Genomic DNA, 23,864 nt, shown 5'->3' with positions numbered 1-23,864 from the left:
GTAGTCACAGGGATGAGGCACAACAAAGGGAAGGGAGAACACATAGCCATTGTGGGGGGGAGAACCCTGAGTCAGCCCAAGCAGTGGGGGGTGGGGGGTTGGGACAGGAAAAACTGAGTAGGCCGCAACATTGCCCAGCAAAAGCAAACAGAATATGGGGCTTTCACAATGGGGGGGGGTCACAAGGATGAGGGACAACAAAAGGAGGGGGGAACACATAGCCATGGGGGGAAGGAAGAACCCTGAGTCAGCCAAAGCAGTTGGGGTGGGTTGGGACAGGGAAAAATTAGTAGGCCGTAACATTGCCCAGTAGGCCACAGGCAAAAACAAACAGAATATGGGCCTTTCACAGGGTGGGGGAATCATAGGGAAGAGGCACAACAACGGGAGAGGGGGGGGACACATAGCCATGGGGGGGGAGGTAGGACCCTGAGTCAGCCAAAGCAGTGGGGAGTGGGGACATTTTCAGGTACACGCGTGGGTGGGGGAGTCTTATTTTTGAAACACACAGTAGGGGAGTCAGGGTTGGGACAGGGCAGGTGAGGGGACTCTGAAGGGAGACTCTGAAGGTCAATTTAACAGAAAAGGGTCCATTTAACACAAAAACCCACAGCAATGCGTGGCCGGGCCAGCTAGTCTAATCATAAAATGAAAACTATTGCTGTTCTCTGACGGCAAAGCTAAGAGGCAGCTCATCTTTCCAAAAGAAAACTTGACAAAGCTATGCAAAAAAAGTGGCAAACTGGTGCAGGAGCTCCCCCTGGTGTTTACAAATAGAAATGTTACTCTTAATAGGCCTGGACACAAAATCCTGCTGTACATGTGGAAGGGCCTCAGGCTGCAGGACACACCTTCCCACCCCCAAATTCATCTGTGCCCCTGCACCCCTGAAGACTGGCTCCAAGGAATCAAGATGCCTTCTACCTTAGTTTTAGGCCAGGGGAGCCGACGATGGTGGGAGGTGGGCTGGTAGACTTGCCCAGGACACACACAAGTGCTTTCTGCTTATGTAGCGGAATCTTTAAAATCACACAGTTAATAATAAACATTAAAAAGCACCAGTAAAATCAGGGCCGAAGATATTGAGAAAATATATTTCATTATGCAGAATCTCAAATCACTGATTACATGGCAAATTTTTATATAGGGTATTTGAGGTTTTAAACAGAAATTGTATTGACATTCAAACTATTGCAAATGACTATTCATAACGGGAACTGAAACATGTATTGAGACACTACAGGCCGCCCCCCCCCCCCCCGTTTACACACATTCAATTTGCGTGCAACTGAACCTGGAAGTGACCCAGAAACATCATAAAGATGCCACCGAAAAGTCACTAAAAGGGCAGAACAGGGGTGGAACAGGGTGTTTGCAGGCTTTTTCAATAGGTTTCAATTATATGCGATTTCACCAATGTGCACAGTGTTTCCGAATATAACCCCCATGTAAATAGGGTGGAGCCACCTGTATTTCTAAGAAATACAGTACACATTTTGCTTTAAAAAACCTCAAACATAAAGATTGTGATTCAAACTTTTTGTTGCAGCTTTGGCCATCTCACCTTCCTGCTGCATCCCACTGCAACACATGCCATTCTGTTTCAGCGGGTTCCCCAATCCCCCTGGGGGGTACATTTGCAAGGGGTGCAAAGCGAAGTGTGGGGTGTGAAAGTATGCTTTTCTTCATAAAAGCCATTCTCCTTAAACTCCACTCATTAAAAGTATTACTCAGGTTCAATTTTATTTCCTAGAAATATGCTTAACATAGACTTTGCTGAATAACTATGCTCACTGACTGTAATGTGTCTGTTATGGTGTAAGATGATAAACTAACCACAACATTATTTTATTACAATAGCATAAGGTATCACAATGCCTCTCTTTAAAGATCAACTGAACTAATGAATTAATTAGGAATAATTATTAACACGTACATGGTACGTATGTGTTTTGCTGGCTTCAGTGTGATTTTAAAAAAATGTATGTTCAATATTTAGGATGATTATTATCTGGGAAGACACTGGCACATTTTACTTTGGGAGGATTCAGTTATATCCATTAAAAAATCCAACAGATAGCAGAGGGGTTTAAACGCTTATTTTTCCAGAACACGCACATGGTTTTGGAGAAAGGTGACCAATACAAATAGATTCCTAGCCATACCCTCCTTCACAGAAAAGAAAACTACAACCTGGTGATTATCTCAGCTCTTATATAGAAAATATATACTGTACATTGAAAAGTTGTGGCTGGCTCCAATGCAAGCTCAAACAAAAACACGCATTTCAAAACAATACAAAAAGGTAAAGAAACAAGAATTTGCTATGGGAGTATATATAACTATAGCAGAACTTTTAACAACTAAAAATCAAATTTTAGAATGCAAATAAAGTGCTAGATACACCAGCTGCAGCAGAAGGCCATAACACTGACCTCTCAGCACGTAGGACACCACTGTGGTATGGATGATCCCAAGGCATCAATTTCTGAAAATTAAAGCATTCACGTTTTCAAACACAAAACACAAATCAGACAAAACAAGTCAGATACAACAGCTTTCTTTCCACAGCAGCATTCCTGTAATGACTGTTTCACAGAGCTTTAGGTGCTATCTTACCTGCCCTGTACACATCCTGGCTATTTGGCTTATGCATGGTGCATGGAAACACAATTGACAAGTTCTGGACGTGTTGTTTTTCGAATGTATATATCACTTCATTGCCAGTGTTATGGTTTTACATAAAAGTGTATCGACAATAACACAAGAAAACAAACAAAAATAAAGACCAAAGCAAGAATTAAGCAAATAATCCAGCTAAGCACGCTGCTAACATCCTAATATTTTAGCAAGCCAAACACCCTTTGAAAAAGTATGGTTTCCACCTGCCATCAAAAGATAAAGAAGGATGTTAGCAGGTGAGCCTAGGTACAGAATTCCTTAACTGGGTGCTACTACTGAAAAGGCCCTACGTCTTATAGCCACCCCTGTAACAAATGAAAAATATGTGAATAAACACCAAAAAGATAACTGGGAGCACATGATACCTGTGTTTCAGTGATGGCAAGGGCTATCCATGAAATCAAAGGCAAAATTCAATATGCCTTTTTTAAAAAACAACAACAACAATAATATTTGTACCCTGCCCATCCGGTGGGTTTCCCCAGTCACTCTGGGTGGCTTCCAACAAAGATTAAAATACATAAATACACAATCTCTTTAGTAACTTATGCCAAACATCTCCTCCCACATGCATCCGCTCTAAAAGGGGCATGTTCAATTAAGTATCTCCAGTTTTCTGGAGCGGGGAGAAATACAAAGAAATGATGATCAGGAAAGAATTTACCTACCACTTCTGTGTATTTTACAAAAGAAAGCACAGATTTAACACATCTACATCATTTACAGATGATATGACCACATCAAAGTACAAAGCAGCAAGTGAAAAGTGGTGCTAAGTGAACTTGCCTTGAGCATCCAGGACAGGCAACTAGAAGATTTAAATATTATCAAATAATGTGATCTAAGACTTAAAAGGCTTCAAGATGTCCACTTGTATTTATCCAACCAAAATTCATTGAGGGGCATTTGAGGTCCCAAATTATACACTGTGAGGCAGAACTATTAGAATAATCATGCAGCAACCCAGTTATTGGAAAAACGGTGGTTTCTGAACAAAAATACTGATGCCTGCCAACATACAGGCTAGACACATGCAGTTTTTCAAATCTGGCCTCTGCCTTTTCAAGCTTGCAAAAACTAATTGAACAAAATGTTTGACATACTCAAGAGAAGACATTACATTTTCCATCTTAGGTTTTGGCTACCACTTAAATCACTGTGTTTAAACCAATATCTTCTTTTTAGTGGTTAGTTTCCCTTAGAGAAAAGAGCCTTGAAACCCAACACCGTTATAATACAAAGCCAAGAGAAAGAGAAAGCTTAGATTACATCAACATAACTCTGAAATTATAGAAAGTATTTTCTCAAACTAGCATTTAACTCATTCAAGTTGAGAAAAAGTAAATGCTAAATATAACTTACTGATTTTATAGGATTTAGTTTCATTTTCATGCCCTTCATCATTTCAAAATCCTTTAGAGTTCTGAAAAACAATTTCACCATAAAATTTTGTTAAAGTGCTTTTCAAAAGACCTTGTAGTATAATACAATTACTAGACAACCATTTGTCCATTTTGCAAAGAAAAGTATCATTCACACAAGCAAACAAACAAAATGTGCCATAAAGAGTTGTGATTCTTCTCTGCTTTTTTAGAATAGGTTTTTCAGTAAGGGATAATACTTTGCAATATCCAGAAAGTATTTGGCTGGTTTCCCTCTTTACATCACTGGAAAAAAGAACATTGGTACATTTACTGTACCATGAATGGGCCTTTTGGCTGGCAGTGAGACATCCACCGTTCAGAATATTTTTACAATTATGACCTTAGTCTGCAGTTGATTACTGTAGATATAATTATTTACAATAATCTTGCAGCATTAAGATGGGGGAATTAATTATGAAATCTAAGGGTATTTTTATTGATTCTACAAGTAATATTACAATATTTTTACATTGCAGCAAGGCAAATTTGTTCTTTTAAATCTTATTAAAAATAAACTCACCGACTGAATAACTTATCTGAAAGCTTCACAAGAAATTGCATTACTTTCTCTAAAAAACAGAATGGAAGAAAATATTGGTACAGTAGCCAGAAAGAACACTTAAGAAATAACATATACAGCTGTAAACTTTTATCTAGTTTAAAGTAATCTACTAAACGATTCATAATTCAGAAGTGAATTAAGCCATAGTTTTTTTTAAAAAAAGGCTGAATGTAGTGGTTACCTGTTTTATTTACTAAAAAAAGCTATTAAGCATAATTAAACTTGAAATTTCTGACTCCCTGGAGACATTAATGTAGGTTCATTTTCAGCCCTAAAAGAACTACAGCAGGTCATAGCTGAATAAACAGAGCTGACTAGTGCAAGGTTTCTAGGTTCCTAATCTTAAAACTGACGGATAACAATTAAATCATAATGCAGAAGTTTGAGTATTCAACTTTACTACGGCTGAGGAACCTGTGGACCAACAGATATTGTTTGACTCCAACTCCTCTTAGTCACACAGCAAGGATGGCCCGGGATGGTCAGAGATGACAAGAATTGTAGTCTAACAACACCTGAATGTTCCCCATGCAAAGTTCACTGGAACTTTGAAACAATGGGAATATACTGAATAAAGGAAGTTGTACATTAACAGCAAATAATAAATACTCATGGACGGTCAACATAACTAAAATAACAAGCAGCAACATTTCTTTAACATAACGATTTCACTGAGACATCATTCTATGCAGTGTATTTCGTATGAGGGTGTAATATATTTAAAACATTCTGACACTGCATAAATTAGTGTTTGGGAAATCATGTTCCTTGGGAGAGTGTCCCAGGACCATAGGATTCTCTGATATCCCTTTCAGAGGATGGAGAGAAACAAAGGTCCACCCTTGGAGAGGGAGATCCAACCTCGTATGCCACCCTCATGAGGCTGTGAAAAGGTCCACATAGTGCCCCTCGGGTGTTAGGAGAGGGCAAATATGGGCCTTGCAGGGTGCTGTCAGGGGCATGCCAGGAAAGGCTGTAGATCCACAGGATCCAAAGGCATCCCTTTTCCCTGAAACAGAGCTAGTGTTATTTCCCTCCCATTAGAATCAATATGAGAGAAACTGTTGCCAGGGGGTGGGGGAATTGAACACGAAGGAAAATGTTCCCCTCCTACTTTTCTCTCCTCCCGTGTACTACTAATCTCTTGTAACAATCTGCACAGCCTGCATTTATCCTGGCATAATTCACAATGCAAGCATTACTGTACCTGGAGTTTTGGCCATTGTCCCCTGAAGAGCCCGATGAGCAAATGTATCATATCCTACTAACTGGGCCAGAAGGTTTCTGCTGGTAAGAAGTTCCTCTAAACAGTGTAATTGCTGAGCATTTGGGTACAGGAAAATCTTGTAGGCAACTTCACGTACCTAAGGTTAATTCAAAAGAAAAGCAATATATGGACAACTATAATAGCAAAATGCAGAAATGGATGAAAAGACATTTATATTATACAGTATCACCCAAATGAAGGGAAGAGACAGTAGGAATATTCGCTTCTTCCCTAACTGGTCAATTTCTGAATCCCTTTTCCCGGTCATTAGATGGAGCATTAAAGAAGATAGCTTTAGCAAATTTAGTCATCACACCTATGGCTTAGGTGTGGGGTACACTGTACAGTTAAAAGACCTCCATGCAGACAAATGGAGATGATTGAAGGTTTTCCTCCCTCTCACGTACTTAAAGAACCCAGTTGGAAGTTGGAAGATCCCAGACAGACAAAAAGAAGTCTTCTTCACATAGCACATACTATGGAATTGGGGTGATGGTCCCCAACTTGGATTACTGGGTTTTCCCAGTGCGAAAAGAACTTTTCAGCTCCCTGCTTTGCTTGCTTGGCAAGTCCTGCTCAGCACATCGGCTCCAGAAGGCTAGGGATGCTGGCACAATACCTCACAGGAACAAGGATGACTCCAAGAGATCTCATGAGAGCATCCTAGAACCGATGCGCCAAGAGGGCCTTGCTTGCATTTAACTTGTGGGTTTCAACGAAATGGCCTTCAACCACATAGGGTTGAACTAACATGAGTTAAATGCTTGTAAGATGTGATCGTACTATATATGGTGCTGTAATGTACTTCATGTATACATACCAGATCATCAGGACTATCAGCATTGAGACCACTGATTTGGGCATAATTGCCTTCAACTGCAAAATGATGCCGAATGTGTTCTGGTAAAATGTGCTTGTCAACCTTGTTTGGAAGATGAGATCCTATGAGAAATTCATTACACAAATCCAATATTTTGACATTGAGATTTACTGCTCTCCTTCGCTGCAAATGAGAAATAAACAGAGTAATAAATATTTCTTTAAAATATAGTTTCCGTTAACATCTTTCAAACTTTAGTTGAGATTCCTGCATTGCATTGGTTCAGCAATCTGTGGGAATATTCCCATGCATACATATTCCTTATGAAATTAAGATGTTTTAAAAACTAAGGCCATAGTATCTTAGCTGTAGAAATCAATACCATGCTATTAAGGTTAAGGATCATTGTATTCTGTAAATCTTGATTATGGTGGTTAATCAGCAGATTATGCTTGGGATATGGGCTTAGTTTTTAGAAGGCTCAGGCAATAGCCTTTCTTATAATGGAAATAACTCACCTTTTCTTCATCCAAATGAATACCACTGATCTCAAAATCAAACATGAAAAGTTCCGCCACTCGCCTAAAATAATAAAATCACATTAAGTCCAGGACATGTACTGTTATAGAGTCATCCCTTTTACGAATATATATTACATTTTGCAGATTATTATATTGCAGACCATAGGGACCCAGGTGGAGCTGTGGGTTAAACCACTGAGCCTAGGGCTTGCTGATCAGAAGGTCAGCGGTTCGAATCCCTGCGACGGGGTGAGCTCCCGTTGCTCGGTCCCAGCTCCTGCCAACCTAGCAGTTCGAAAGCACGTCAAAATGCAAGAAGATAAATAGGAACCGCTACAGCGGGAAGGTAAACGGTGTTTCCGTGTGCTGCTCTGGTTCGCCAGAAGTGGCTTTGTCATGCTGGCCACATGACCTGGAAGCTATATGCCGGCTCCCTCGGCCAATAATGCGAGATGAGCGTGCAACCCCAGAGTCGGTCACAAGTGGACCTAATGGTCAGGGGTCCCTTTACCTTTACCTATATTGCAGACCAAGTTCTAATTTGTCAATGTAGGGAATTATCAATACAATTTATTCATTATTTAATATAATTTCTATCCCACTTTTCACCACAGGACCCCAGAGAGTGTTACAATTATTAAAATATGTTTTACAAAATCAAAAGCAATACACAATTCAATTTTTTAAAAATCCTCCATCACTATTTCTGTACAGGCAAATTGCCCTGAAATATCCAAAGACCTGGAGGCAGAGGAAAGTTTTCAGCTGGCACTGAAAAATGGATAGTATCAGTCCCAGCCATGCCTTAGAGGGAAGGGTATTCCACAAACTGAGTGTGGCATACAGAAAATATTGAAAATCATTAACAATGACATACCAGCTGACTTCACAGTCAAGCCAGCAGAATCATGAAGTATGCAATTTACTCACTAATTGCCTGGTGCTGATGAAAACAAATAGTAACATGGATCCAATCTCACAGCAATGGAACATCTTTTTTTATGAAAATAGCTTTCCATATGGCATATGTACAAAACAATCCTAACCATGTGCTCTCAGAAGTAAGTCCTGTTGAATTCAATGGTGCTTACTCCCAGGTAAGCAGGGTTAAGATTGCAGGCTCATGGTAACCTTCATGTTCACAGGGAAGACAAATATTTGCATTGTTTAATTCCTTCTAACAATAGATATTATCATGTCTTGCTTGCAAACTTTTTTTGTGGCACACTGACCATAAGTCTGATACAGCTCTGAGGCCTTAGATAAAAAAGTCAAAAGGAATTGAAGATGACCATGATAATTGGGGTGTTAGGGTTACCAACCCTGACCAAAGCATGGAGTTTTAAAATTTCCAGAGGAAAGCACAGAATTTTACAAATTTTACAAAAGTCCCTTCAGTTTCAAAGCAGCGAGTAGATTCTGTATTGAGGAATGTAGATGGAAGCATGGTAAGTCTATGAAAGGACAAGTCTGGATATATTGGGTATATATTTCAAAGCATGAAATGGCACCTGTAACCATAGGTTACCTAGACCACTAACACAATGTGTTCTATAGTTAAAGACTGGAATTAGACTCACAAATATGGTATACTATGGAAATAATTTCACCGTGTTTTGAACTTCCTATATTGTAATAAGGTATATGCAGAACATTAAATAGCCAACATTTTGAGTATCATGAAGAAATATCTACTGAAACAAAATTAAAAATGTGTACCTTGTTTCTGGATCAAGGGACGCCATTACACCTTTATCAGCCAACAACTTTCTTAGACTTTGGCACAAATCTACATCTGTATTTAATCTAGAAATACAGAAGATTAAAGGATCAGTTGCTACTAATACAATTATTTCACAATACAATAACAAAAACATTTTTAGGTTTACTATTTCTGCAGAATTTTTCTGTCATGTCTTTTAAACTGTCAGGTTGGTTTTTTAAATGGAACTCTTGGATTTCATTTTTATTAAATGACCACTCATGTAATATGGACCATTGCTTTCCCCACTGGTATGGACAGAACATAGAAAAATATAACACATTGTAAAAGGACAATATCTCAATTATAATTAGTAACACTATTAGATGTCAGTCTGGAAACAGCCCTAGTAGTTAGGAAACATGTATTTAGAATTGGAATATCAGGGCTGTAATTACTATAAACTAAAAAACATTTCTAGCAGATTTCTTAATTGGAAGAGATTCTCCTTGTTTCCATAAAGACTTTAGAATACATAGGAAAACAAAACACCTTGTTATCTACTGTTCATAACAGCATTCAATAAACAGATAAGCTGTAACATAATGAATAAAACATACTTTTCTACCATAGTGCCAATGCTTCTGCAGGCTTCCTCAGCAGCCTCTCTGAAAGCAAAATCTGGATGGGCAATTTTCACAAAGTCAGCCTAAAGCGGTAGAAAAAAGAAACTATAATAGTGATAGGGAAATGTTTGTTTTGATATTTAAAGAAAAGTTATAAATTCTAACTTAAATTGCCATGTGCATCTTTTTTTGTAAGTGCATCTTGTGTTTCATAGCAGTACAATCTATTGATACTATTTAACACGGCATTTTCCTCACCCAGCCTCAGGAAAAAGCACATTTAAATTATTTTCATACACAGATGAACATGAGAGGAGGAAAGTCTTTGTACCACTGTGCTTGAGGATCAGCCACATGTCTATTCTACTGTCTGTATACGTAATGGGAAGCCATAATTAGCAGTGGGTTACCAAAATGTATAGAACAAATACATGCACTATCTAATATAACGGCATAATCCCCAGTAAATCAATTACTGCCTAAAAGCAATGTATTAACAAGCCCAGTGTTCACTATACAGTATTGGGCACTACATTTTAAAAAAGAAATCAAGGAGTTAGAGCAACAGGCTTGTCTGTTTTAGCAGGAAATCTCATTTAGTTTCATTGTTAGATTCTAATATTGATGTAGTTCCCACTGCATTTGACAAAGTTTATGAAACTGGAATCTAGAAATGTGTTAATTAACAAATGACAATTTCAAAGTTTCAAAAGTATCTTACCAGATCTGCTACTCTACACAAAGCATCTGAGAGCTGATCAAAGATCATGACTGTCTCCTTCCCAGGCGGTGTAGTACATGCTTTTTGTACTAGTTGTTCTGTTTCTTGCAGTGATTTTTCTTGAGCTTCTTGAAATCCTTCTGGACAACTCAGCTCTGGTACACCAAACAGACCCTAAAACACACGAGAACAGGTCCCATATAAATAATAAATACACCACAACTTTTCCTGTTCGCAGCAATGCTACCGTATAAATTATAAACCCGCTTTTTACAATTAAGCTGCATTTGTAAAAAGACATGAAGTGTGAAAATGTTTCAGCACACTTGATTTAATCACCAATTCCACAACACAGCAATTATGTTTTTATTTGGATGCCCGAAGTAGATTCCTAAATTAATATTACATCATCTTGCGTTTAAAGTACAAGTGGGAATCACTGGTATGATTTGCAACAAAATGTTGTTGCTTGGGATGCTGCTACTCAGTTCACCGGTGAGCCATGCAGGATGCTCCATTCACCCCATCCCATAGGCCAGTCAGCATCCTGTATCCACTGAGCTTATTCAGTTATAGGGATGTTTTGGGGCTTCCCCCATAGGTTTATATATGCATGTGTCTGCAACATATGTGTTTATGTGTCATATATAATATGTGCGTCTGTGATGTACATTATACATACAGAGTGGTACCTCGGATCTGTTCCGGAAGACCATTTGGCTTCCGAAAAGTTTGAAAACCAAGGCACATCTTCCCATTGGTTGTAAGAGCTTATTGCACCCAGCGGAAGTCATGTTGCATGTTTGAGTTCCGAAAAACGTTCAAAAACGGAAGCATTTACTTCTACGTTTTCAGCGTTCGAGAACCGAAACGTACGACAACAAAGGCGTTCGGAAACCGAGGTACATCTACATCTGTACGCATACACAAAACCTCAGTGTTGGAAACTGAGATGCAGTATATAGATTACAGTGGTACCTCGGTTTATGAACACAATTGGTTCCGGAAGTCTGTTCATAAACTGAAGCGTTCATAAACTGAAGCGAACTTTCCCATTGAAAGTAATGGAAAGTGAATTAATCCGTTCCAGATGGTCCGCGGAGTAAGCGTTCATAAACTGAAGCAAACTTTCCCATTGAAAGTAATGGAAAGTGGATTAATCCGTTCCAGACGGGTCCGCAGAGTACTTAAACTGAAGCGTTCATAAACTGAAGCATGGGTGTAATTGGTTCCGGAAGTCTGTTCATAAACTGAAGCGTTCATAAACTGAAGCAAACTTTCCCATTGAAAGTAATGGAAAATGAATTAATCCGTTCCAGATGGGTCCACGGCGTTCATAAACCGAAAATTCATAAACCGAGGTGTTCATAAACCGAGGTTCCACTGTAGTGACTTCTTACACCAGGTTACCATAACTTGCTAATCACTTTTCAAAAGAGAAAAAACTCTTGAATGGGTCACTAATTTCCAAATGCCACCATTAAGCCGAAGGTTGTCGCCTTTATGGATTATTCCTGTGTTTTACTGACAACTCTCGCTGGCTTTTCAGGTCAACCTGTGCTATGTGACATGTTGCTGATCCAGGATTAGTTCAGAGTTAAAATTCAGCTCATCCAAAACCAGCAGTGGATACATTAAATTAACTGAGCCCTAACGCCAGTGCTCCAAAGACTTAGCAGAACAAGGAGTGCGCAGGTATGCTTTAACAGTGCACAACAAGCAAAGAGCTTGGAAAGCTTGTCCTTGCATAAAGAGACAGAGGTGGAAAAAAGGTCCTGCTGGATTTCTAGCTCAGCTACTATGCCATGAAGATCTAAGGGGTGAGGTGTTGCTAAACCCCTAATTCAAATCAAGGACTATTCTGTGGGGAAATTCAGTGAGACCCCAGACACTGGGAACCAACCAGGTGTAGTAGTTAAGGTGTTTTATTCAAACCTGAGGCACTTTGGGTCAGATCTCCACTCGGCCACAAAACTTGGGCCAGCTGCTTAACCCACCTCACAGGGCTGTTTTATTTATTTAGGAGCGGTAGTGGATGTAAACCACTTTAAAAAAAACCTTTAAGTAGCATACAATAGTACAAAACCATTATGCACAGGTAAGAAACAACACACTACACAAACCGCTGTGGTGAGGATAAAGGGATGGGTGGGAGCAGCTATCTATTCCTTTCGGAAGCAGGCATGAATAAAAATAAAATCCTGGCCGTGCACAGTCTTCGCATCGCTTGCTCCGGAGTCTTGGCACCGAAAAGAGGTCCTGGGGCTCAGAACAAGCCCCTCTCTCTCCGACCCCATGAGGGGGTCGCCGCAGCCTCCCCGGCCCATGCGGCCTCTCACCGTTTTCTTCCCCAGCTCCCACCGGTGCTGCTGCTGAGCGTTAAAGGCAGCGCCCACCGGGGACCAGCTGGTGCTGACCCATCTCTGGGGACCGGAGCTGCCGTTGCTGCTGCTGCAGCCGCCGGCCCGGCCCCACCTCAGGCCGCTCGCGGCAGACCGCGCCACACGACCGCAGCCGGCCAGCATGGCGGCACCGGCCGGGCTCCCCGCCTGCCTGCTTGGCCTGTACTCTTTTTCTTGAGGGGGGAAAGCTCCCTTGGCTACACGCCGACCAGGCCGCTAGAGCGCCTCGGCCTCGCTTGTTCCTGGTTCCGGCGGCGACCTCTTACGCGGCCGGGCCGTGAGGAGGAGCTTCGTCGCCTCCTCTCTCGCGTCCTGGAGGCAGACATTCGCCCCGGTGTGGCGGCAAGAGGGATTTCCCTAGCGCTTCGGCTTTCCGCCCTTATGTTTTCAATTATCCTTCACTCCGAGGCGGCGGCGGACAGCTGAAGGAGATGATGGTAAAGATGATGATGCGCCGCCTCTGCTAATGGGCTCTACTTAATTTTTTTGAACGCTGCTTTAATAGGGAAAGCGAAAGAACTAGTAAATAATGCAAGCAAGCAAGAATCCTCCTTACAAAAAAGGGGGTTGCAACTTTTCACGCTGCTCTGGTGTTGCAAGGCATTTTGTTTGCTGGCTTTTTTTAAAAAAAAAACAACCTGAAATAATATTTTAAAAAACGACGCCCCATCTTTGCACATTGCATGGGCGACATGTATTTACAGATCTACCACTTTTAGGTGTAAATGCTACACCCGAGCCACAGTTTGCTGTGCAGGCTGATTTCATCTGAAGTGGGACTCTTGCTGAGACGAATGGGCAGCCCCAGGCCCCATTTATTTTTGTGCCTGAGGTAGATCATAAAATGGCCTCCCCCTCCCCGCCGGGGAAAAGGCCTGAGTGAAGATCATTCTACAGTACATCATGAACAAGGGGGTGGGGGAGGAATAAAGACCCACATCTGGATCTGCTGCCCCTGCAGATCCTGCTGCCCGAAGTGGTTGCTTCACCTTGTCTCATGGGTGGGCCGAACCTGCTGATGGGTTTTGCACTCCCGGAAATGTGAATTCGGTGGGGTGGTATAGTGGTTAGAGCGTGGGGTTCAGAGGGAGCGCAGCCAGCTTCAAGGTCAGTCTTGAAACTTGCTGGGTGTCTCTGGGCCAGTCACTCTCTCTTGCAGTAAGCTATGTCACAGAGTTGATATTAGGATACAAGGAAGAGAGACGCTTCAATGTTGCCCAGAGCTCCTGAGAGGAAGTAATAAATAAGGGTACTGTGTATTACTAAATAAATGAATTAAATAAATTCGGTTAGCAGTCTTATTGCTACGAACATGAGTTTGACCAAACTGCGGGAGGCAGTGCAAGACAGGAGTGCCTGACGTGCTATGGTCCATGGGGTCACGAAGAGTCGGACACGACTAAACGACTAAACAACAACAACAAAGCAGTCTTATTGCCCTTCACTCAAATTAGGCATCAAGGGATATTCCTCTCCCCTCTGTCTCTCTCACACATTTAGAATTCCAGAGTAATGTGTAATAATTTTTTATGCCCCCAAAGATAAGATACTAAATAGGTAAAAGTATGTTTTATTCCAGGCAAACATTGTCCAATGTTCAGAAACATTGTAGCATGTTAGGGGAAATGCCAGCTACAGCACCAACCATAACAGGGAACCTGAATTTGCTTGGTTCGTCACCACTGCAAAACAGAAAACCCAAGTTCTACAGACTAACTGGGAACTTGAGAGGGTGGGGAATGGCAGAAATAGGATAAATTTCTTCAGGTCCTGATGCGGCATCTAGCAAACAAGCTCATTGCATCTTGGCATGGGCATGCAAAAGTAGGTTGCACAATTTAATCCAGGTCTAGCTATTCTGGCAAAAAGTATGGGAGCTTATTCTTCTCATTTAAAACAAACAAACAGCAACACCCTGTTCTCCCAAGGTAAGATGATTCTCCACATTTGTGATTCTGAGTGTTACATACAGTGTTGCAGGCAGAATTTTGTATAAATTGAGATATGGACTAGCCGGCCTAGTTTTCAGATTTTTTCTTCAAAACCAACAAGACTGCTCCTGGGAATAATATAAACAAAGTAGTGTGCAAATGTTTAGCATCAAGGACTATGTCACATGCAATTAGCTATTAATATGCTCTTGTAAGCTTTGTTGCCATACAAATCTCGATGTGAGAAATAAGTAATAGTATGTATAATTGGCATCACATTAGAAACAAAACAGATCACAAACTAAGGAGTGGTATAGGAGCTGCTGTCTCTGAGGTACTAAATATAAGGAAGCCTGTGAAGGTTGTGTCATCATCAGGGTCTGCAAACAAACCATTAGAAGTCCCATGGGTCTGCAGCCATATCTGATCACCTTTCTGCAGCTCCAAGATGGTTGCTCCTGAGGCCTGGTCTTCACCATTCTGGTAGTGGTCAGCGGTGTGGAGCATCCTGTTCCCATTTTTAATCAGAGCTACCTTAACGTTCCTTGAATAGACAGTGATGTGGTAGGTGAAGTAATAGACACCAGGAATCTGGCAAGTGAATACCCCAGTGGCAGTGTTATAATGGTTTAAGCCGTTGTACATCACTTTGTCAAATTTGATGGGAACGTTGAGAGGAGGAAACTTAGTGGTAAGACCTACACTGAAGGCACTTCTCGGGATGACTGGGATACTACCAAGTTTTCCCTTTTCTCCCCTGTCTCCCTTCCATCCCCTTTCTCCCTGGATTCCTCTACTGCCCTTTGGACCTGGGCCTCCCACATCTCCTTTTGGACCAATGGGGCCAATTGGTCCAATGGGACCCCTTAAGCCTATTTCGCCTTGGACTCCAATTTCACCTTTGAGTCCTTTTGGGCCAATGGGCCCAATGTCCCCTTTTGTCCCCTTTTGTCCTTGCAGTCCTAGCTCACCCTTTTGACCTTTATCACCAACAGGACCAGGAATTCCCTTAGGTCCAAATTTCCCAGGCCAGCCTCTTGACCCTTTATTGCCTTTGTTCCCTTTCTCTTCAACTCTGCCATCAGCTCCTAAAAGCAAAGGAGAAACAGAGAGATTTCTTTTATTTAAGAGAATGGATTAATTATCTAGTATAAGATTGTTACTGTAGGAACATGTGTGCAAGATAACAGGGGAAACCAATGTCCCCACTGTGGAAGGACATGTGGATCCAGATTTGGCCTTCACAGTCACTTATGGACCCATTGTTAAGATCGTGTTTATGGAAGACAATCTTACTCAGCTACGAGTGATCACCAAAGAAGGAGGAGAAATTAGCTAACACTGCCCTGATAGGAGATGAGAAGGTCAAGGACGGCCTTGGAATTTTCAGAGCATGAGAGAAAGTGTTGTGGGAGAAAAAGAGATTTTCCAGAGCTGCAATTTAGCTGTCAGTTGGGATATATATATATCCAAACATATAGGAAATGGGAGGATTCCACTTTAATTATGATGTGCTCAGTGAAGTGCTTAAGACATAGAGTGGGAGACAGTGACCTCTATTCTCCAATAGTGGCACTTTTTAATTCACTTTACATTACTGCAGATTAAATGCCCCCCCCCACAATTAGGTAGGTTTGCATTAAAATCTTAGCTGAACCCCATTCCTAACCCATGAAAATTCAGCTGCATCTATCCATATCCCCTCAGGAGCAGGTAACAAGCTAAAACAAGCAAAACCACTTTTTGCTCTCACCTGAATCTCCCTTTTCTCCATTTATGCCATCTGTGCCTGATTTTCCAGGATGTCCTGGTTCACCTAGCCGCAGAAAAAGGCAGTGTCAGTTCTGTTAAGCATTTCATTCTAAAAAAAAGGTGATGCTTAAGCTTTCTGCTTTTGGACTGCAAAAATGACCTCACATCCTGCAACAACACACAATTCTGCTCCATTAGGGAGAACTGGAATGCACAAAATCAAAGGCAGTGCAAGATAATGTTCCTGCAAGCAGCACCACTGGTCATTGCTTGCACAGGTACAGCCATATTGAGTAGGTGCACTATTACACTTGTTCATATTTGTTACTGATGGATTCTAAGTTAATGGCTGGGTGATTTTGGTCTTCTGTAATTAGCTCTGCTTTTTAAAACTGGAAGTCCTACCTCTTTCATTATCTCTGTCAACCAGCCATTCATTAGCCAACCACTCACACTCAGCAATATTACAACTCCCATACAAAGGATCACTGCTGGGTATACACATATTAGAGACTCATCCCATCTCTGAAACACTAATGTTGGAGTCTGGACCACCAAATACTGCTTTCCCATCTCTCACCTGAGAGGGGCTCACAGCAGGCTCTAATCAGGGAGGGGATAAAACTTCTTCCATTCATAAACTTCTTCCATTCATAAACTCCCAACCACATAATTGTGCTACACATAGTACTGCACAGCCACAACTTCTGACAACCCATCAGCATTGATTGCAGACGCAAACATTAACCTCACACCCAAAGTAGCCTTGAAAATCATCGTAAACTCAATTGTTACAGTGAATCAGTGGCTCCGCTCTCCTCTACCTTGGCACATGGGGTTCTCGTGATGACAACACGTGTGATACCTGTGTCTCCTTTTTCTCCCTTTGGTCCATCACGTCCGTCACGTCCCGGTATGCCGTTGTGTCCAGGATTCCCAGGGATCCCAGGATACCTTTCATTGCAGCTGTTCTGTCTTTGTATTTCTTCTGTGCTGACTGCAACAGCCAGCAGAATAATCCAGAGTTTCATGCTATCTAATTTCAGCTGAAGGAATCAATATATTTAAAAGCAAAAAACCAACATAAAACAACCAATTAATAGCATGCTTTGCCAAATAAATGCTATGTTTTAATCATAAAGTTGTTGTGCAACTTCATCTTGTTTTAAATGCATTTGAGAGTTCGCTAACACATGCTGTCAATTGGGCACAAGGTTATGTAGTGTAGGGTGTGTGTGGGTAAAATTCATTTTGATAACAGGAGGTTACTGTGAACATACAAAGTTGTCTTATACTGTCAGACCATTAGTCCAGCTAGTACGGTGCTCTACACTCTGTCTAGAAGCAACTCAGAGATCTCAAGAGGAGTAATCAGGGGTTTTCTTTTGGGGGGGGGCGCGAGGAATAGAGATGCCTGCATGCAAAGTCTGTACTTTGTCACTGAACAAGTCCTTATAGGTTGCTGTAGTCCATAATTCGTTTAGATTAGACTTCCTATGGGAAGTCTATAAACCCCTTAATCAAGAGCTAGTTTTAGCAGCGAGCAAATATTTTAAGAGAATACAACTTAATAATGTACTGGCAGGGGATGGACACCAATGCTTTTTTTAAAAAATTACATTTGTTCAGTTTGACACTGCTCATCTCATTCACATATGACTCAGAGCATCTTTCTTACTGTTCTCAGTTGTTTTTCCATTCAGAGAGCTGGTAGGGCCAGGCTACCTTTGCTCCAGAGGCAGAACTTGGATCCTGTTCTCCAGGTGACCAGAGGGAGCCTTCTGAGTGGTGGCACCCCTGTATAGAAATCCATCCTCAGGGAGGCCTACCTTGTCATCCTTTGGGCATCAGCCAAATACCTTTTTATTTTCAGAAATTTTACTGTCTCTCATTTAATGTGTTGTGGTTATGTCTTAATAGTTTTTTTACTTGTTTTATACTGAAAACCGCCCTGTGAGGCTCAGATGAAAGCCACACCACTTAGAGCTGGGAAACCCCCCCCCCCCCGTTTGAAAAGCCACTGCTTAGTCCATAGACAATTCCTGAATTGGGGGGACCAACAGTCTCACTCAGTATAAGACAGCCCCCTTTGTCCCTAACATACATGGCAGATTTTTTTCTAAAAGGAGACTTTATGTTCAACCTCTACATATTTGCTCATCTACTCCCCAGGCATAGTTTGCATCCAAGCCTTACCTTTTCCGCCACTGCCTATCAGGATATGTTTTTGGGTATCTTGTGCTTAACACTCAGGCACTGTATGTGAAGCTAAAGCAAGGGCAGCTGGGGCGTAGGTTACTAAGTTCTAAAAGCTGTTATCCAGTTTTCAGATGCGCTCAATGATTAATTTGGAGGCAGGTGCCAAGATATTTATGTGGAATGATTCCAGCACTTAAATATTAATCACCAGTGTACAGTGTTTTGTCAGTTTTCCACTTGAACCCCCAAAGTCCGTCTTTGTTAACTGCACACAGCTTTACCATGGTGTCAACTGCACTATGCATTTAAAGCAGTATTGCATCACTTTAAACAGTCATGACTCCCCCGACAAAGAATTCTGGGAACTGTAGTATGCTGAGGGTGCTGATAGTTGTTAGGAGACCACTATTCACCTTAACAGAGCTCCAATTCCCAGAATTTCCTCTGAAGGATTAGTGTTAAACCACTCTGAGAACTGTAGCACTGTGAGGGGAACGGGGTCTTCCAACAACTCTCAGCAGCTTTAACAAACTACGATTCCCAGGATTCTTTGAGGGAAGTTTTTTTCAAGGATCTTTTAAGATTGAAAAATCCCTGCCCCACTTTCAAATAATGCATCCCCTCAACTTTTCCCATTAATAATATCACCTTACTGTATTTTACTCATCCCATGAATAGTTTGCTTATAACAATGGAACCTTTGTCCAGAAACCTTTGGACAGTAAGTGGTTTAATAATTTTTGGAAGCTTCATAGAATCAGAGGATCGTAGAGTTGGAAGGGACCACAAGGGTCATCTAGTCCAATGGATTTAAAATCTACACCCACACAAAGTACACTATCTAATCCTCCACGTGGCTTTTTCAGATGTGGTCATTGTACTTCCTGTAAATACGCACTGCAGGTAAAAGAATTTACCAACAAAGAAGGTTTTAAGTTTGTTTTACAGGCATTTGCTACATGTGCAGCAGTGACGTAGGTGACCAACAGAGATTGGAACAGAAATCAGTGTATTCTTGCCTCCCTATCTGTAGACCAAATAAACTGAACTATTGCTATACTGTATTGAGATCATTTTCAGTCTTACAGGGAACTCTGCAAACAAAACTCCCTCCAGCATGAAGTTTCACACAGTATTTCTTGCAGAATGGAATTCTCTTTTAGATTTGCCTTACTGGCCAGCTCTGGGACAAACTAAATGATACGTTAAATAAATGTTCACATTTGCATTTCTCCAATCTTACACGTTTTTCTACATTAGCCTTGGGTAAGCCCTGATATAGATCAGAACTGCAGCATCAAAACATTTTCCAGGTGACTTTCCCTCCCTGCATCCCTGAGTGGTATTTGCCCTGGGAGGGAAACTACTATGGACATAAACACTTCATTATGAAGTATGTATGAACTGGGTGTGCGGGTAAAGCTTTTTTGTTAGAAAAATGGCATGGGGAGTGCCTGCCCCTTCCGTCCATCCATCCGCTCACAATATAATCCTGGTCTTTGGGGGAAGGGGGATGAAATTTTATCATGTTTTTGACTTATATTCTAATATGGACCATTTAGTTGCTTTCTTGGAAATTCAAATTTACAGTACTTGTTTCTGCAGTACCAAACCCTTCTAGCTATCATAATGCACAGCAAAGTGGGCCATGTGTTCTTTCTGAATGTATCTTTAGCCAGCAGTTGTGTCTACTTACATTTGCATGAGACATTCAGGCAGCTGTACCCACCTGCAGATAGACATATGCATGTTTTTGGCTTGTGCACAAACATCACATACAGTGACTGAGAAAGAAGCCAACCTTTCCACCTCTCTCAATTTGCTCTCTCTTACAAAACGAGAAAAAGATGCAATCCTATTTACAGAAGCGGCAGCAGCAACAGCTGTTGGTATCTGTCTTGGGTCCAGATTGATCTTATGTATGTTTAGTTTTTTAAAGCTGTATTTACCAGTTTATTTAAAAAAATTGTTAGATGTGCAATAAATGTTATTGTAAATTTCTTTTGGGATAACTCGTGCAAAATGAGAAGTTATGCAAGCTAAATGTTAACTAGATGTTGCGGGGGGAGGGGAGCCTTAGGTTCGTAGAGCAAGATTATAAATAGACAAAATAAACAAAACAGATGATATTTTGCTGTCAGATAATGTTCAAATATTTAAAGCTCACATACAATATTTTATATGCTATGAAAAATCACAAACATTGAAACTGTACAGTTGAAATTATGTAAGACACAGCTGAGAAATGTTAAGTTATGCACATTCTTAATCAAAACATATAAAGTTAGAGCAGGGTACAAGGAATGTACGTTTGTAGAGTCATTCCCAGAAGATATTTTTTAAAAAGATATAAAACATACAGAATGCAAATAAATCTGGCAACAAATGATACAGCAAACAACATATGAAGGTAAAGAGATCCTATACATTATACCTTTAGCTGTCAACAGCCAAGTAATTTTTTTTCTGAAGCCAGGAATTCTGGCTTGAAACATATGTAGCAGCACAGAGCTGTTAAGATGCATAAGAACATATACAGAAGGCGGGGAATTGTTAGAGAACACTTGTCAAAATATACAAGCAAGTTGAACAAGCAGGCCTAATATTTATCAACAATGTTAAATCACAGAATCATTCAGAAGGTGTCTTCAATATGCAAATGCCATACACACTGAGAAAGAAAAGGCAGTCAACAGAAATATACCATTAATTATGGCTAAGGTCCTTTGGCTCAAACTCCAAGCTAAAATCTACAATATATTTAAAAAGTAAAAAGAATGCCCCACGCAAAAAATGTTTCAGTTAAGCTCCTTCACTTTTGTATATTGAAATGCAAGCCACTGTAAAACCTAGATATTTATTTGCTAAAAGATGCTAGCAGCAAGCCAGATAATTAAGGAGTTTGGCGCTAGTTTAGTCCAGTAGAAACAAGGAAAAGTGTGCTTTGAGGGTTATTTGCACCAACTCTCTTGCTAAGCTGTGCTTTAGCATTGTGAGGAACCTCATAATCAGTCGAAACAAAATAAAAAGATTCCTTCCAGTAGCACCTTAGAGATCAACTAAGTTTGTCATTGGTATGAGCTTTCGTGTGCATGCACGCTGCTCATACCAATGACAAACTTAGTTGGGCTCTAAGGTGCTACTGGAAGGAATCTTTATTTTGTTTTGACTACGGCAGACCAACACGGCTACCTACCTGTAACTCATAATCAGTGGTCATACGAGAACATGACAAAAAAAACAACAACTTACAAGCATTGCAGTAGAAATTAACAGCAGTTTGGTTTAGATTGGGGGTGGGGGTGTTATGCAAATTTAAACTCAACAATGTTATTTAAAGGGACATTAATTTGATGAAGCTCAAGGTCAGCTTATGGTGACCTGCAAACACAATACTGCATTATTAAAGCCCACTTCCCTACAGACCCAGGCCACAAACTAAAGGCAATGATGGGGGAGCCTGTGGTTTTCCAAACATTGTTAGACCCCAAGTTCCATCAGCCTCAACTAGCATGGCCAATGGGCAGGGAAGATGGAGAGTTTGGAGTCCAGCAACAGGTGGAGGGTGAGAGATTCCCCACCTCTGATCTATTTTGGTCCTGTATTTCATAAATAGCAGGTCACTAGGGTGAAATTGGAAAAACAACTTTTGACACAGTTGCAGATGTCTCTGCTGTGATAAACCAGTTCTTAAAAGAAATAGTGTAAAAACGGGGGGGGGGAGCCCACTAGAGTGAGATCAAGCCTTTGGACTGGTCTGAAATGGCTCTTTGGATTTTGGGCTGCACAATTATATAAGGTCTGATTTAGCAAACCCATTCTGCTAGCAGTAGCCAGTGTGAAGACTCCCACTAGCACAATGAGGACTCCCTACTCTCCTTCCCCAAATCTGCTCTGGAGGGTCAGGAAACACCCCTGCCAACAGTGTTGAGCGGGAGGGGATATTGTTCCATTGGGCAAGCAAAGCTGTTTGCTGTGACAGAACAATCTCCTTGGTGCTCCACTGAATTCCACCCACTGAATTTCCAGGATAATTTGAGAACATGTTTAATCACAACCCCAGAGTCGTTCGCAACTGGACTTAATTGTCAGGGGTCCCTTTACCATTACCTTAAGTCCAATCTATTCTTCCAGCCTTCATATTTTTCAAAGTCAAAACGTTCTAAACCAAATTATTAATATTAAAGCAGCCCCACAGCCTTAATATGCTGCAACCACTACCACCTTCATGCAAAGCAAAATTTGGCTGCAAAAAGGGGTCAAGGTGAAGAAGTTCATTAAATAAAGCGGCTTTGGTGTGCAAGGTACTGTACATAACATTGTTCCTGAGTAACCTGAAAAATGATAAACATTTCCCTCTCTTTGTAATGTTTTGCGTTTCCTGAAGGGAGTAACATCAGTGCATCTACAAGTAAATCCAAAGCATTCCAGTGGTAAAACAGCAGTGTTCCCTGGGCACAATTCTGCAGGTATCAGGGCACTGAGTGTCAGCTATAGCAGTCCATTCTAATCCTTCTGTCTCCTATCAAGCTGCCATAATGAAGGTACACTCGTCAGCCAGGCAATTTGTGTCAGTGGGAGGGTCAAACGTATCTAGCAACACCTGGAGAATCTCCTGGGCTTCTACTCCCTGTTGTAGAAACTAGGGTGATTCAATGCTGTGAAATAAGGGGAGAGTCAAGTCAGGCAAGAGGAAATGCTTCTTCACAGTGCATTCTCAAGCTGGGGAATTCCCTTCCACCAGCAGTACTGAGGGCCGCCAACATGGATGACTTAAAAAGGGGGATTAGACACATTAGTGGAGGATAAAGCTATCAGTGGCTGCTAGCTGCAATGGCTACAATACATCCAGTATCAGAGGTGGTATGCCTCTGGGAAAGATGGAGGGCACTAGGAGAAGGGGACGACAGAGGATGAGATGGTTGGACAGTGTTCTTGAAGCTACGAACATGAGTCTGACCAAACTGCGGGAGGCAGTGGAAGACAGGAGTGCCTGGCGTGCTATGGTCCATGGGGTCACGAAGAGTCGGACACGATTAAACGACAACAATGCCTCTGGGCACCAGTTGCTATTGCATTTATGTCCTGCTTGTGAGCTTCCCGTAGTCATCTGGTTGACCATTGTGAAAAGCAAGATGCCTGACTAGAGAATACCTTTAGCCTAATACAGCAAAGTTCTTTTTATGCTCCATGGACCAGGAAAGGGGGCTTGGGAGAGTGGCAGAAGCATTGATGCAAATTGCCTGGTTCTGGCA

General features: G+C 41.3%; 2 protein-coding genes across 4 annotated transcripts in view; both read right to left on the bottom strand.

The window, feature by feature from the left end:
- Positions 1-12,999, bottom strand: part of MIPEP (mitochondrial intermediate peptidase) — a 54,786-nt gene extending 41,787 nt beyond the window's left edge. Inside the window, exons 1-10 of one of the 3 annotated variants that reach the window (XM_035115152.2) lie at positions 12,665-12,999; positions 10,326-10,499; positions 9,599-9,687; positions 8,996-9,082; positions 7,274-7,337; positions 6,756-6,938; positions 5,876-6,032; positions 4,627-4,675; positions 4,045-4,105; positions 2,436-2,488 (exon numbers count right to left, since the gene is read on the bottom strand). In XM_035115152.2, the coding sequence (XP_034971043.2) occupies positions 2,436-2,488; positions 4,045-4,105; positions 4,627-4,675; positions 5,876-6,032; positions 6,756-6,938; positions 7,274-7,337; positions 8,996-9,082; positions 9,599-9,687; positions 10,326-10,499; positions 12,665-12,850 (1,103 nt within the window). In that variant the 5' untranslated portion in view covers positions 12,851-12,999. The other 2 variants (XM_035115151.2, XM_035115153.2) reach the window with 2 other exon arrangements.
- A 1,935-nt stretch (positions 13,000-14,934) lies between these two features.
- Positions 14,935-17,478, bottom strand: LOC118085117 (complement C1q and tumor necrosis factor-related protein 9A-like). Its single transcript, XM_035115430.2, has 3 exons — positions 17,276-17,478; positions 16,412-16,474; positions 14,935-15,746 (listed from the first exon to the last, which is right to left on the bottom strand). Exons 1-3 carry the CDS (start codon positions 17,439-17,441, stop codon positions 14,953-14,955), a joined length of 1,023 nt encoding a protein of 340 aa, XP_034971321.2. The 5' UTR covers positions 17,442-17,478; the 3' UTR covers positions 14,935-14,952.
- Between the last annotated feature and the right edge of the window lie 6,386 nt (positions 17,479-23,864).

Source organism: Zootoca vivipara, chromosome 4 (genome assembly GCF_963506605.1).
Source record: "Zootoca vivipara chromosome 4, rZooViv1.1, whole genome shotgun sequence".
NCBI lineage: Eukaryota > Metazoa > Chordata > Lepidosauria > Squamata > Lacertidae > Zootoca > Zootoca vivipara.
The sequence above is the reverse complement of the archived record's forward strand: the minus strand, read 5'-3'. Positions and strand labels throughout refer to the sequence as shown.

What these genes read in the sequence shown, in the direction of transcription:
- LOC118085117 (XM_035115430.2), bottom strand. Translation starts at nt 17,441, where the DNA reads ATGAAACTCTGGATTATTCTGCTGGCTGTTGCAGTCAGCACAGAAGAA. An exon ending in GGGAGAAAAAGGAGACACAG is followed by an intron (nt 16,475 to 17,275) that starts GTATCACACGTG and finishes TTCTGCGGCTAG; the next exon opens with GTGAACCAGGACATCCTGGA. An exon ending in TGGAGAAAAGGGAGATTCAG is followed by an intron (nt 15,747 to 16,411) that starts GTGAGAGCAAAA and finishes CTTTGCTTTTAG; the next exon opens with GAGCTGATGGCAGAGTTGAA.